This window comes from Plasmopara halstedii, assembly GCF_900000015.1.
Source record: "Plasmopara halstedii genome assembly, contig: Scaffold_208, whole genome shotgun sequence".
Lineage (NCBI taxonomy): Eukaryota > Oomycota > Peronosporomycetes > Peronosporales > Peronosporaceae > Plasmopara > Plasmopara halstedii.
Window position 1 is genome coordinate 769,036 of NW_020187129.1, and position 11,991 is coordinate 781,026.

Sequence of the window (11,991 nt, forward strand, 5' to 3'; positions counted from 1 at the left end):
TAGCCAGTTTTAAATTTAAAACGGAAGAGTTATTAGCCTTGGGCTAAGGCAATAATTACTCTTGGAGTAAGCGGATTGCGATCTGCTGACTCGTACTTGTCCTAAGTATAGAACAAAAGGTCGGTGACCTAAATTACGCTTCCTCTAAGCGCAACGCTACGGCAACCCCGCTGCATCATTTCTTCGTTTGTACCTTGAATTTCTTGCCTTTATCTGCTTACTTCGCATAGGGATGACCTTTTCTTATGTACCTACACGGTACGACGAGATACTGAAAAGTGCGAATTTCGTTGCCGATTGATCGTACCGCTATTTTGATCTGGCAGCAGAGGTGTTTTCCAGTAATAATAGACATACAGGCTCATTGAGCCCTGATCCGGCACTTCTGGCATTACTCAAGATATGTAGCGATGTACTTCTTCGTCTAAGGAAACTTATCTGTGATGTTGGTGTTAATCTAACCTTCACCTTTTCTCTTCACGAGTTGCAAATTCGTCCCATTCTCAAATCTCGGCATTTCTTCACGAAAAGTCGCGACTCAGCTGCGAATCTAATTTATCTGAACGAATTGGATTTACTTATCTACAAGATAATGTTACCACAACTTTAGCGGACCTTACCACGTCGTCATTATGAATTGAAATTCATCAGAAACGTTGACCTCGCCGGTCAATTTCTTCACACCTTCTTTCAGAGGTTTTGCTCCAAAAAAAGACATAAGCAAGGGCAAGAAAGTCACTCCGCGGACAATGTTCAGGCCCTCAGGTCCATAGCCTTCGTTAATATTGCTTACCTTTCAAAAAACAGCGGCCAGACAATACTCTCAAGGTTGAATTTCCGATGAAGATCACTTTCGATTACGCGCCTTGTAGAGTAGGCACGCGTTGTCTATATTACATACATCTGTTAAAGTCAATGTTCTAAAGCAGCCGTCCTGCCGGCACGACATATAAAGCTTGACTTTGCAAACTACAAAACACGACGTCAACTTATGACCTCGCGATCTTCCTGTCAACAATTTTGCTCATCTTCACGAGCCTTGTGACGAGGTTTTACGCACCCTGGTATGAAGACGTAGGTCACACAAATTGATGTGACCGTACAAAGTGTTGCTACACCTTACCAAAAAGCCAGTACGTGGCGGGACTGCCAGTAGTTATGCATTTTTAATTAGGCTTTACTATTTAATCGGGAAAACCTATAAATTTAGATTTAGGCGGCTCTGCTGCAAATAAAACAGATAGATATAGTTTACATTTTTAACGGAAAGGAACATTTGCCTTGGATAAGGTTTTGGGTACTCTTGGAGATAGCGGATTGCGATCCGCTACACTCGTACTGGATGTGGGTACAGAACGAAGGTCACCGACCTAAGCTGAGCTTCCTTTGTGCAACAAGCTACGACAGCCCCGCTGCAAATTTGCGCCACAAGACCGCTTAATAAATGTGATATCATCGACTGTGATCCCGTCCTTTTACCTCCTCTTTGACTCATGCAAGACCTCGTAATTGGCCGACGGCTTGTTACAGCACGAGTTATAAGCAATAGGCCAGTATGTCTTAATATTTTGCCACAACATTGGGAATCATTGCACTTATAAATTTAATTAGCTAAGTAGCTGTGTGTGCAATTCCTTGATAATGAAAACGTAATGCACTAAGTTTAAGCTGCGCTTCGGGTTTACTGATGCTGCCAGAACACGATGCAGTAATAAGCGCAACGCTCACAAAGACGTCATCCTGTAAAACCATCCCGTTTGGACCTACTTCATGTACCTTGATCCATCTATGCGCTAGCGTTATTTCTTACTTGAATTTCTTAAATTGACTTAGGTTGACCGGCGATCACCAAGCTCATGACGTTCAGAGAGTGGATGCGTAATAATGCCTTGAATTTAGTGTACGACATTTTGTTTTTTGATACGGCAGTATGATGTCGGTCTTTTATGTTTTTGAACCTCCTCGAAAGAGTGACGCCAACCATCACCAATAACTGCGTCGCTTTTTATTGCGTCGAGCTCCGCGGAAGACCAGGCAGTGGTAATTCATTCAGCAACGAATACCCACTGAAGGTAAACATGGCACATACTAAGCAACTAGATTTGAGCAAATCGCGCGACGACGAGAGCTCCTCGGCTTCGTCTTCTGGTGACGAGCAAGAAAAGCATGCAACGACGCAGGATTCCGAAGAAGAGAATGAGTCTGGTTCTGATGAGGAATCCGAAGCGTAAGTGATCAACTGCATCCAATATTTAACTTCGCGATCATTAGTTTACTGATCATGTTGCTTTTATTGTCAAAGAGAGTTTGAGATTCCACCAGGTTTTGAAAGAGTTAAAGGTAGCGGTGCCGTGACACGGGAGGCTTTTTTTCATAATGAACAGGAGCTTTGGTTCTTTAAGCTGCCTAGAAATGTATGTGGTATTGCAACAACCACCATTTGTAATGAAAGTGACGTGTTTATGCATTGTATCGTGTAGCTTGACGCGTCGGTGCTGGCCAACGTCACGATTAAAATGGACGAGAATAAAGCTGTTTCGTTGGGTGAGTCTTTTGCTACTGTCACAGCTGGGAGTGCGAACAAAAAGTACGTGCTGCAAGGTGAAGATCAAATGCTTACCGAACAGCTCGTGAACGCTCTGCCGCTCGCTTCAGATCGAACTCGCTTCGTCCTAGGCAAGCCGTTTTCACGGTGTTTTTCACTTGTCGACGAACATGTCGAAAAAGTATCAGTAACAAAATCAAAGAAGGAGGAGACTACTGAGATGATACCTGTTCGCGAAAAGCGTAAGAAGAAACACTCATCCAAAAAGCACGATAGTCATCGCAAAGCTAAGAAAGCTAAGCACAAAAAGTAAAGATATATGACATCCAATAATTTGAGGAGCATTTGATAGACACATGCCTAAGATTATTTCAATTCTTGTCATTCTATACTTCCATTAATATCATGTAAAGGTTGTCGTCTAAAAGAGTAGAAGTGGCTCGACTGGTGCCTTTGAGCGATTGGAACGACCAAGTTCTTTGCCCTTCTTTTTCGTTTCCTCTCTGTCACCACCACTTCTCAAGCTTTTCTTCTTTGGACTACTCTTCCTAGACGACTTTTTTTTATGGCGATTTTCATGTGAACCATGCTCGTCGTTGCTATTCAGTGAATCCTGACTTCGCGATATTTTGATGGACTTGGAGCTTTTCGACAATTCTTTCTTTTTTTTCTTCTTGCTACTCTCGTCTACCACTGTCATTTTGTGTTTCGGATTCTTTTTCCTGGCCTTCTCCTTGTCGAATGATGGTGTCTGGCGATGAAACCAATGATCTGTTGGAATCTTCTCATCTTCACCCAGAGGAATACTTAAATCAACGGCAGCCAAGTCGATTTCCTACAGGCACGAAAACAGGTCAGTAAGAATCAGACCAGTAGCATGCAATTTGAAATCACGTGACACACATTTCCATCGACTGATTCGCGCTGTTTTCGAGACCGTCGATGATCTTCGTCGCTTGAACGAGCGCCGTCAGGCATCATTTCATCCTCCAGAACATCACGATTTTTCACCTGCTTTCACAACAAAGCCAACGTAAGCCTTCAGCACCATAGCAAATGCAATATAGTGCATCGCACCTTCGATGCCTTCTTCTTTTTGCCATTACCAATTGGTTCCATAGCTAGCATAACACTTGCAAGGCCCTACGTTTTGTCAACACGAACGTCAATTTCTGAGGATATTTTTTAAGCCAACACTGCGCTCGCTTTCCTTACCAAGTTACTTGTGTCGCCTGAAACCCCGGAACCGCTCGATAAATAAAAAGGATCCTTGCGCAGACGCTCTTGCGCATCAGCATACTCACGCTTTTTCCGTTCCATCTGATCTGCAGATTTTTCAGATTCAGATTCGGATGAGGACGAGGAAGAGGAAGAGCCACGGCGATGTTTGTGTTTAGACTTGTGAACAGACTTCTGTCCAGAAGAGCTGTCACTAATACCACTGTATCCCCCACCAAACCCGGCGTGGCCCTGACTCACGAACGAGACCTCAAGCTCATTCTCGCTCAAATATGCTGCCACGTCTCCACCAGATTCCAAATACTTTGCTTCGGACGGATTCAGCGGCTCATTTAGATCGAGATCTTCAGGAATTGGCACCTTACGCTGTGCTTTCACTCCGACTGGAGCCAGTCGTTCTGCAAAATACGAGTTCAAAACATCTAGTCGCGTTGCAGAGTCCAGCGACGCACTACCATTAAAAGCTCGCTCCGTACGCTCTTGAGCCGTCAATGCTTCTAATCCCATTCCTAACGCGAACAAGAGCTGCTGTAGACAAACAGCACGTTCTTGAACCTCAATAAACTCACTTCGGGCGAAAGTAGGAATACGCTTCATGACACCAGTTGCAATCCGCTCCACCGTATCGTCATCTGCACGCTCAGCCATGGCCACAACAACTTTTAACAATGCTTGAATGAAAATTGTCTGGACGTGACCAGGAAGAGTTAAATTTCGTGGCTCGAGCATTTCATCTGCAAGGGTTTCAAGTCGCTGAAGTTTTTCTTCTTCTGTCTCGCCTTCTTCTTCACATTCCTCCTCTTCATCATCATCGACATCCTCTAAGAATTCCGTGACATATTCACCTGTGATCCAAGCTGCTGCATAGTAAACTTCTTGTATCGTACTAGATCCAGGGCCACTAAGCGCCTCTTTATCCATCAATAGGTCTATCATACTATCCACCATAACGCTTCGCACACTTTTTACACGAACTGCAATGTCGATAAGCTGACGTGCCACCTCCACACCATGGGACCGCTTTTCAAGCGCATTTTCAGTTCCATTCGTCATCAAATTACTAGAACTTGAGCCAAGAATACTCCCTGATGGTGGAAGAGAAGATAATAGAGACCCATCGACGGCAGCGGCGCTATTCCCTGGTACACGGGCCAATTGTACTAAGACGTGAATATACCAGTCAAAATCGTGAATATTTGCATACTTGTTTACGGAACAAACGTGTAAGATATTCGTTATCAACGCATGCCGATACGCTCCATCGGTACTGAGGGTTTGGCGCATAAGTTCCCGAATGATTGGAGCTGCATTGTCCGGATTGACCATACCAGAAAGAAGCTCTAGTGCTCGCATACGAATCGTCATGTCATCTACCGCTAAACACCCAACGATTAGCTCTTGATGTTCGATAACGACATATGGATGTGACTTCATTAAATTGCTGAGACCAACAAGGCCCAAGTAGCGCAAGTTCTGGTCTAAATCTTCAATGTAACGACGCAAATGATCATTACAGAGTCGAACAACTGCTGCAACGTTGCGAGGCTGAGATCCATCATTTTTTTTCGTATACAATAATGCAGTCGTGACTGTATTAATGCACTCGTATAGTAATGACTTGGCGGGCGTGTTTTGGATGACTGTTGCGAGTGGATCCAGTAGTTTTCGAGCAAGACGAGGCTCTTCCGGCACTAAACTGGCTAGTAGCTTGACGACCTTAATAAGCATCCAATTGTTGGATGATGTGGTGAGAAGTCGAAAGAATTGCGGTGCCAATCCTAAATAGTTCTTGGGCTTTTTATTCGCAAGCTCGCATATTACGTTAACAGCACACGATACGACCGTAACGTCAGGCTCCTCCATCCTTTCTTTGAGTCGGTCAAACGATAGTCGCAGTCCTTGTGGGTACCGCAAGAACATTTTGTACAACACGAGCGTGGCTTTTTTGCGAACATACGGCTTTGGTGATCCCATCATGGCCAATACATCACCCAAAAGGTCTCGCGCCAAGTCCGTTGTGACGATGTTGGCCAGTACGTTAATCGCTAGACCCACCTCATACTCGCTCGTACTGCCAAACTCCTTCTTAAGCAAATTCGTACACAATAGCACCACGTCCGTAGACTGTGTAAAGCTTTGACAAGCGGCATTGTAACCAATGCGTTTGTGCGCAAACCGCTCGTAGCTCATGACTTCGACAACATGAAAAGCGGCCCAGCACATATCGTAGCCTAACATGTGTAAGTACGTAAGCTTGCGGACAGCCTGTGCCTTGATGAACGGGTCAGTGTTGCGCAGCTCCGCCTTAATTTCTTGCATAGCTTGCGAAATATATATGGTCACATCACCTTTAGTCGAGCGAATGCCCTTGACCAGGTCTTGAAGATTCTTCTCAAACATTTCGGACGATATAAACGTCTAGAAACGATGAGGAAACTGCAATTGAAAGCGTAGACGCACGACAAAAAGAAATGTCTACGTCGTGATAAGAAAGCAAATTATACACGACAGATAGAGGATGCAGAACAAGGTGAGACCCGAGATACGCTAATTAGGACTTTTTGTCGGACAACGCCGACGGGTTCTATACAAGGGGGAGGGCGAATGGAGAACCCGGGTCGATAAAATAACTCGAAACATTTCAATCAAAACAGCTTTCGGCCAAAAATCTTTTTTTTCTGTTATGAAAAATAAGTGAAAATTTTATGTGTCGGAGTGCATATGGCATCGAGCGAACAAAACAACATCGCAGCTGCCATTGTATTTACTAGCTGACACATAACTCGGTAAGAAAGCTTAGCCCATAACGAGCTCGAGCAAGATCATCAGAGTATTAATAATCATGAGTGGGACTGCATCGAAAGGTGAACAATGTTTAAAATGTAGAATGAGCAAGAGCGTTAGTATCACTTGTTTTCGCTACATTTAGCTTGATCAAATTCCCAGACGTACATCGTAAATACTGCACAGCGATAAGAAAACCTACAATTTGATTCTTGATAGTCATGCCCTGCGACGAATCCACTTTGTGCCAACCATCTGCGTAGTACAATTTGAGTCACACAAGCTACTAAATCACAGATACAACATGAAGGTAACCAGCAATCCATGAGCCATAAACTTACGCGAACGCAGAAATCGCTTTTCGTGCAAGATGCATACAGCGTTGGTCAGCAGAAGGCTCGTCAGTACAAAGTTCCAAAGCACACCCATGCTCTTGAGTAGAGTGCCAGAAGCTTTTGGCACTTTAATAGTTGTACCAAAAAATTAAGTACGATGCCATCCTGACAAACATTCTGTGTCTTAACATGATGGCTCGTAATCGAAGTTCCGAATGCCGGAGACGGCCTGATAGATGGAAGGTAACTAAAGAATGGAGCGAAGATAAAGTTCATAATCCAAGCCGTCAGACAATGCGAATGCTGCCGTGGCTGCTCGTGCGCTTGGTTATTGTTTGTTCCATAGTGGCAATCATTTTGCTGCTGGTCTCACAAAAACAAGAATTGACTCCCCCTCAGCACTCGCGTGAGGAAGCTAAAGGTATAGATACAAAATCTCGCCAAGCTTTGCCTCACCCTACAGTCCAAGTACTAGGCAAATTTCCTCATGATGCTAAGGCGTTCACGCAAGGCTTTACAATTGCTAAGCACGGTCAGGATTCATATTTTCTCGAATCAACGGGTCTGTATGGAGAATCAACATTGCGGTTTGTAGAAATTGAGACTGGAAAAGTGCTGAAGCAGCACAAGCTGTCAAATGAACATTTTGGAGAAGGTTTGACACTCGGTCCGAACGATAAAGTGGTCATGCTGACGTGGAAGAGTAAAACCGGTTTCGTCTTCGATTTAGATGCAAAGGGTAGAAATTTTGCACTTCAAGGTGAATTTAAGTTCAAAACCGTAACAGGTGAAGGCTGGGGCATTACTTTTGACGGCAATAATTATGCGGTGTCAGATGGCTCATCAATCATCTCGTTTTGGGATCCAACAACAATGACAGAGACCAGGCATATCGACGTTATGACTGGCCTTGGCACACAAAAAGTTCTCTACATCAACGAGCTCGAGTATGCCAAGGGATTCATTTATGCAAATGTGTGGTACCAACCATACATTTTGAAAATCAACCCTGACACTGGTGCTGTCGTCACGATATTCGATCTGTCCGATATTATTATTGATGCTGGCGTTGACGTGAACTCTGGTGCTGTTCTCAACGGAATTGCGTACGATAAAGTACAGGATGTGTTTTACATCACGGGTAAGCTATGGAACGCTGTATACAAAATTCATCTGATTGACTCTGTAGATTAAAATGTAATGATGAGTCAAAGGAGAATAAAATTGTTGCGTCTTCGCTATCTGAATCTTGGCTATTTTGTCGTAAATCCTTAATTTATTCCTCTTGCTGCAAAAATGGATTTGGAATCTCAGCAGTACCATCAACAGGCGACACAATCATGACGGATGTGCCTCTGCACACTACCAGACCAACCTTACGCGTCTCATTCGTAATTCGGTACTCATCGTTTGGATCGCGCAGGTACTCAATAGAGTCATCCAGTACTAGATTTACAAGCTGGTCGTAGCCCTTAAGCGTTCCTGTTACTTCGCGTCCGCCATGAAATTTCACACGTACTTCTTGGTCGATATACTTGGCCAGGTCCAGAATCGGGTCCTTACGAGTACTACCACTGCTTGTGCCGTTTGCTGCCATTGTCGTAGTTGTATAAAAGAAAATGGCTCTATTAATCTTCTATTGGTAAAAATTGATGCAATTCAGACTCATCTAAATCAAATCGATGAGTAGAGTGGACGAGCGAGTGTTAGACGGTGTGGTGCTGACCAACGCGCTGTCAACTGAGAGTAAGTCAGCAAAGTGATGCTAAATATTCGAGAGTATAAAACATAAGATATCACCGGCCTGCGTGCACATGATGCAGATTTTGAAGAGCTATGCAAGCTTGCAATACGGCTCTTTGGCACAGACAAGCAGAGTAAACGACGATTAACGCGGGCAGCATGTAAGTAAACGTGGTGTTTTAAACTCTATAAAATCTAAGGATGCTGAATAATAGCATTGCTGCGGTTGTATGCATTCTGTAGTAGCATGTGGGTGGGAGTCTGAACAGACGGAGCAAGCGGTTCTCGTTATTGCAAAGATTCTTATGGATGGTACAAAGGTTTATGACGCTTGCAGCAACGATATTGTTTTACAGCAGTGATGCTTATAGTTGTATGCCGCATATCTTGTAGGCTGACATGTCCGAGCATGCCTTTCGAGCATTTATTAGAGAAATGACGCTGCTGGAAAAACATGTCGAAGTCCTCGCACAGGTATGCAACCCCAATTACTTTTCTTTAGGCTATCGGACCCGACTTATCAATACCAGTTTTATAAAGCACACATGAAGGCCATTCGAGAGTGTGTGTCTAGGGATAAGAGCATCAACATTCCGCGTTATCAGAATTTGGAATGGCGAATCGACCTTGAGGTGATAATCTTGTTGCGTGTGTGACTTTGCTATGATGAAAGGCTGACTACTACGATAGCTTGGTACGCGTTTTCACCGACACAAGCCAAAACCTGTCGTGACGCTTCGCCTGGACACGGCTACTCAAGACTGTAGCTCTACTGTATCGCAAACTCAGTCGACTTGTCTACGCGTAAACTATGACGGTCTCAAATTAATGCAGCGCCAGCTTGAGACTGCGCTGAAAGAAGTCGATTCTATACATTGCAGCCGCATCCAGCGATTCTTGCACTAATCATGCAACATAAGCCGTGTCTTTTATTGTTCTTTCTTCTTGGTAGCTAGATACTGCTCTTTTGTCTTTGTGAAAGCTGTGACTTGATCCAGCTGCTGTTTGGATTCTTCAGAAATGACATCTTTCTGTAGTAATAACTCTGCAAATTTCGCTTGTTTCTTCTTTCTAGCTTCCACATCTGGTTTGATACGGGACTCCTGCCGCATTGCAAATACGCATTTAAGTAATCATCGACCTAATTTAGCCTAGTATCAAACGTACTACGTCACGACGAATCTCCTCATCGGATTTTGGATTCCAGTAGATGTAGCAAAGCGCGATGGGAATACCCAGCCGAAGCGTATAGTCAAGCAGCATTTTAGGTACTTTCATCTTAAATTAAATGCAAATATCACTCTTTTTTTAACACGATGATAATATCAGTAGCACGAGCGAGAAAGTTTTCTGTTGCACTTCGACGTGCATCTCAGGCTCGATGTGCAAGCTCTGTGTCTACCGCATTGCCGGAGGGTCTTCATGAAATAACATGCGTCCCGCGCACACCGTCGTGGTCATTGAAGGAGCTCCATTCGGCAGGAGCTCAGTTCAACGCCGAGGATGCTGTGCTGACAGAGGAAAAGGTATGGTTCTCCAGCTTGCGGATATATTTTATTGGATACTATATTAAAACTTGTTGAGCAGCTTCGTGAGCTGGCAGACCTGTGTCATCTGCACCTGGATGACGATCGCATCCCGAAGTTGCTCAAGGGAGTGGAGTCTATCATTCAGTGCACTAAAACAGTTCAGGCCATGACCATCAACGAGAAAATCGAAGACGTGTATGCCAAGCATGACTTTGGCATTGGTATGGATTGCTAGAAGTACGCTGATTTACAGAAAAATCCGTCTTTATTTTTATTTTATTTTATTCGTTTTGTAGACGCGGCACCTCTTAGAGACGACATCGTCACAGAAGGTGATTGTGCAGAAGAGCTTTTGGCAAATGCGGCTGTCAAGTGTGGCTACTACTTCAAGGTTCCGAAGGTATTGCAAGACTAAATTGTACATGTGAAAGAAGGCAGCGATAGCAATATCAAAAGTGATTTCAAATGTACAACATGATTTGACTCTGCATTCATTTGGATGCACACTATTTGGCTGGACAACGAGCAAAATTAGTTGCACGGCTTGAATACATCGGCTTGTGCCAAATATTCTTCCAGATCTACAAATAGGCAAGTTAGCATTTTGTTGATGATTCACATTTCATGATTATTATGATATAGCTTTAACGCACCTTCGACTTTCATATCAAGTCCATTGAGCTTGTGAATGCCCAGAAGTTGGTTTTGAAGAGACCCTTTGTGATACATAAAAAGTGTCGGGCAGTTCCGAGACGGCCAGTTCTCAATGCAAGCTTGAGCTTGAATGCTCACAAATTTAACGTCTCGATGCCGCTTGGCTACTTCTCGCAAAACATGGTCCATGATCTTACTCTCTTCAAGTGCCTCATCCCAAAGGTACGCAATCACCCAGTGGTCTTTACTTCCCTCTGTCACTACTGTAGTCCACTCGTTCTTGGCGATTGGCTCCACCTCACCAAATTTGTTGCGAGATGCTTGTTCTTTCATCTCTTGTATGCGGCGCTCGCGAATACGCTCCAGCTCAGCGTCATCGTCATAGTCGTCTTCCATCTCATCTAGCTCGTCTAACGTTGCATTCTCACGAGGATCCACAAATTCTTCTTCCTCCTCTTTCTCCTCGATAACTTTTGTTTTGGGAGCAAGTATACCCTTCTTAACCAAAATGTCCTCCCACTCAGTCGTCTCGCCGGTAGGCGCGTAGTACACGTTGCCTCGGTCGCCCATCGTAGTGTTGACACTTTAAAGGAAGTACGTACTCTATACTTAATTTGGAAAACGTTGTTGTCCACATGAATGTTTAACATTGTGCAAAATGTCAATAAAACATTGGTGGCAAGTGTACAAGCGTTAATTTCGTAGTATAAACAAACCACCGAAGTGGGAAGCGTACTGGTTCAAAAATTAGTAGTTTTGACTACAGAATGAGCTTGAAATCTTCTCATTGGTACTTCCCTGTTTCACTCTGGTAATCTTGTGTACCAAACTTGGTACAATTTGCTAAATACGGCACAATTGTAAGAAATTCGCTTGAAACTTAGAGTAATGATCTCGATTTGATCAAGATAATCCGAAAACTGAAGTACATTGTGAGCTGCTAGCCAGAATACAGGATTGATTGGATAATGAATAACATTATGCTGCATAATCCAATTGCACCAGCCGGAAGTACTTGGCGAACCACGGAAGGCAGCTTCGAGTTATAATTCTGCTGAGATTAGTTACATCATTATTCCCGTACTTCACAAAAAAAAACACCTAACCTACTTTTGAAAGGTGATTTTGTTAATATTAAAGGTGGTCAAAAATGAACCGAAAT

General features: G+C 43.7%; 11 protein-coding genes across 11 annotated transcripts in view; 4 read left to right on the plus strand and 7 right to left on the minus strand.

The window, feature by feature from the left end:
- Nucleotides 1-392, minus strand: part of PHALS_03131 (uncharacterized protein) — a gene marked incomplete at both ends in the record, with an annotated part of 2,670 nt that extends 2,278 nt beyond the window's left edge. Inside the window, one exon of the mRNA XM_024721817.1 lies at nt 308-392. Coding sequence (XP_024572955.1) covers nt 308-392 — 85 coding nt within the window. The remainder of the gene's footprint in view (nt 1-307) is intronic.
- Nucleotides 393-2,078: 1,686 nt separating this feature from the next.
- Nucleotides 2,079-2,764, plus strand: PHALS_03132 (uncharacterized protein; the record flags this gene model as incomplete). Its single annotated transcript, XM_024721818.1, has 4 exons — nt 2,079-2,227; nt 2,303-2,414; nt 2,481-2,587; nt 2,656-2,764. The coding sequence occupies 4 exons, from the start codon at nt 2,079-2,081 to the stop codon at nt 2,762-2,764; spliced, it is 477 nt and encodes a 158-aa protein (XP_024572956.1).
- A 202-nt stretch (nt 2,765-2,966) lies between these two features.
- On the minus strand, nt 2,967-4,513 carry PHALS_03133 (ap-3 complex subunit delta-1; the record flags this gene model as incomplete). Its single annotated transcript, XM_024721819.1, has 4 exons — nt 2,967-3,380; nt 3,449-3,556; nt 3,623-3,688; nt 3,761-4,513. The coding sequence occupies 4 exons, from the start codon at nt 4,511-4,513 to the stop codon at nt 2,967-2,969; spliced, it is 1,341 nt and encodes a 446-aa protein (XP_024572957.1).
- Nucleotides 4,514-4,605: 92 nt separating this feature from the next.
- On the minus strand, nt 4,606-6,184 carry PHALS_03134 (ap-3 complex subunit; the record flags this gene model as incomplete). Its single annotated transcript, XM_024721820.1, has 2 exons — nt 4,606-4,685; nt 4,747-6,184. The coding sequence occupies 2 exons, from the start codon at nt 6,182-6,184 to the stop codon at nt 4,606-4,608; spliced, it is 1,518 nt and encodes a 505-aa protein (XP_024572958.1).
- Nucleotides 6,185-6,580: 396 nt separating this feature from the next.
- On the minus strand, nt 6,581-6,997 carry PHALS_03135 (immediate early response 3-interacting protein 1-like; the record flags this gene model as incomplete). The annotated part of the gene is made up of 3 exons (XM_024721821.1): nt 6,581-6,636; nt 6,737-6,823; nt 6,910-6,997. The coding sequence occupies 3 exons, from the start codon at nt 6,995-6,997 to the stop codon at nt 6,581-6,583; spliced, it is 231 nt and encodes a 76-aa protein (XP_024572959.1).
- A 200-nt stretch (nt 6,998-7,197) lies between these two features.
- PHALS_03136 (WD40/YVTN repeat-like-containing domain) lies at nt 7,198-8,097 on the plus strand (the record flags this gene model as incomplete). Its single annotated transcript, XM_024721822.1, has 1 exon — nt 7,198-8,097. One exon carries the CDS (start codon nt 7,198-7,200, stop codon nt 8,095-8,097), a length of 900 nt encoding a protein of 299 aa, XP_024572960.1.
- Nucleotides 8,098-8,179: 82 nt separating this feature from the next.
- PHALS_03137 (Small Nuclear ribonucleoprotein splicing factor) lies at nt 8,180-8,500 on the minus strand (the record flags this gene model as incomplete). Its single annotated transcript, XM_024721823.1, has 1 exon — nt 8,180-8,500. One exon carries the CDS (start codon nt 8,498-8,500, stop codon nt 8,180-8,182), a length of 321 nt encoding a protein of 106 aa, XP_024572961.1.
- Nucleotides 8,501-8,585: 85 nt separating this feature from the next.
- PHALS_03138 (HCaRG) lies at nt 8,586-9,552 on the plus strand (the record flags this gene model as incomplete). Its single annotated transcript, XM_024721824.1, has 6 exons — nt 8,586-8,649; nt 8,727-8,807; nt 8,890-8,966; nt 9,040-9,120; nt 9,198-9,278; nt 9,337-9,552. The coding sequence occupies 6 exons, from the start codon at nt 8,586-8,588 to the stop codon at nt 9,550-9,552; spliced, it is 600 nt and encodes a 199-aa protein (XP_024572962.1).
- A 23-nt stretch (nt 9,553-9,575) lies between these two features.
- Nucleotides 9,576-9,924, minus strand: PHALS_03139 (uncharacterized protein; the record flags this gene model as incomplete). Its single annotated transcript, XM_024721825.1, has 2 exons — nt 9,576-9,749; nt 9,814-9,924. The coding sequence occupies 2 exons, from the start codon at nt 9,922-9,924 to the stop codon at nt 9,576-9,578; spliced, it is 285 nt and encodes a 94-aa protein (XP_024572963.1).
- A 38-nt stretch (nt 9,925-9,962) lies between these two features.
- On the plus strand, nt 9,963-10,590 carry PHALS_03140 (aspartyl glutamyl-trna(asn gln) c subunit; the record flags this gene model as incomplete). Its single annotated transcript, XM_024721827.1, has 3 exons — nt 9,963-10,172; nt 10,234-10,396; nt 10,472-10,590. 3 exons carry the CDS (start codon nt 9,963-9,965, stop codon nt 10,588-10,590), a joined length of 492 nt encoding a protein of 163 aa, XP_024572964.1.
- A 116-nt stretch (nt 10,591-10,706) lies between these two features.
- Nucleotides 10,707-11,399, minus strand: PHALS_03141 (Conserved phosducin-like protein; the record flags this gene model as incomplete). The annotated part of the gene is made up of 2 exons (XM_024721828.1): nt 10,707-10,756; nt 10,829-11,399. 2 exons carry the CDS (start codon nt 11,397-11,399, stop codon nt 10,707-10,709), a joined length of 621 nt encoding a protein of 206 aa, XP_024572965.1.
- Nucleotides 11,400-11,991: the final 592 nt, after the last annotated feature.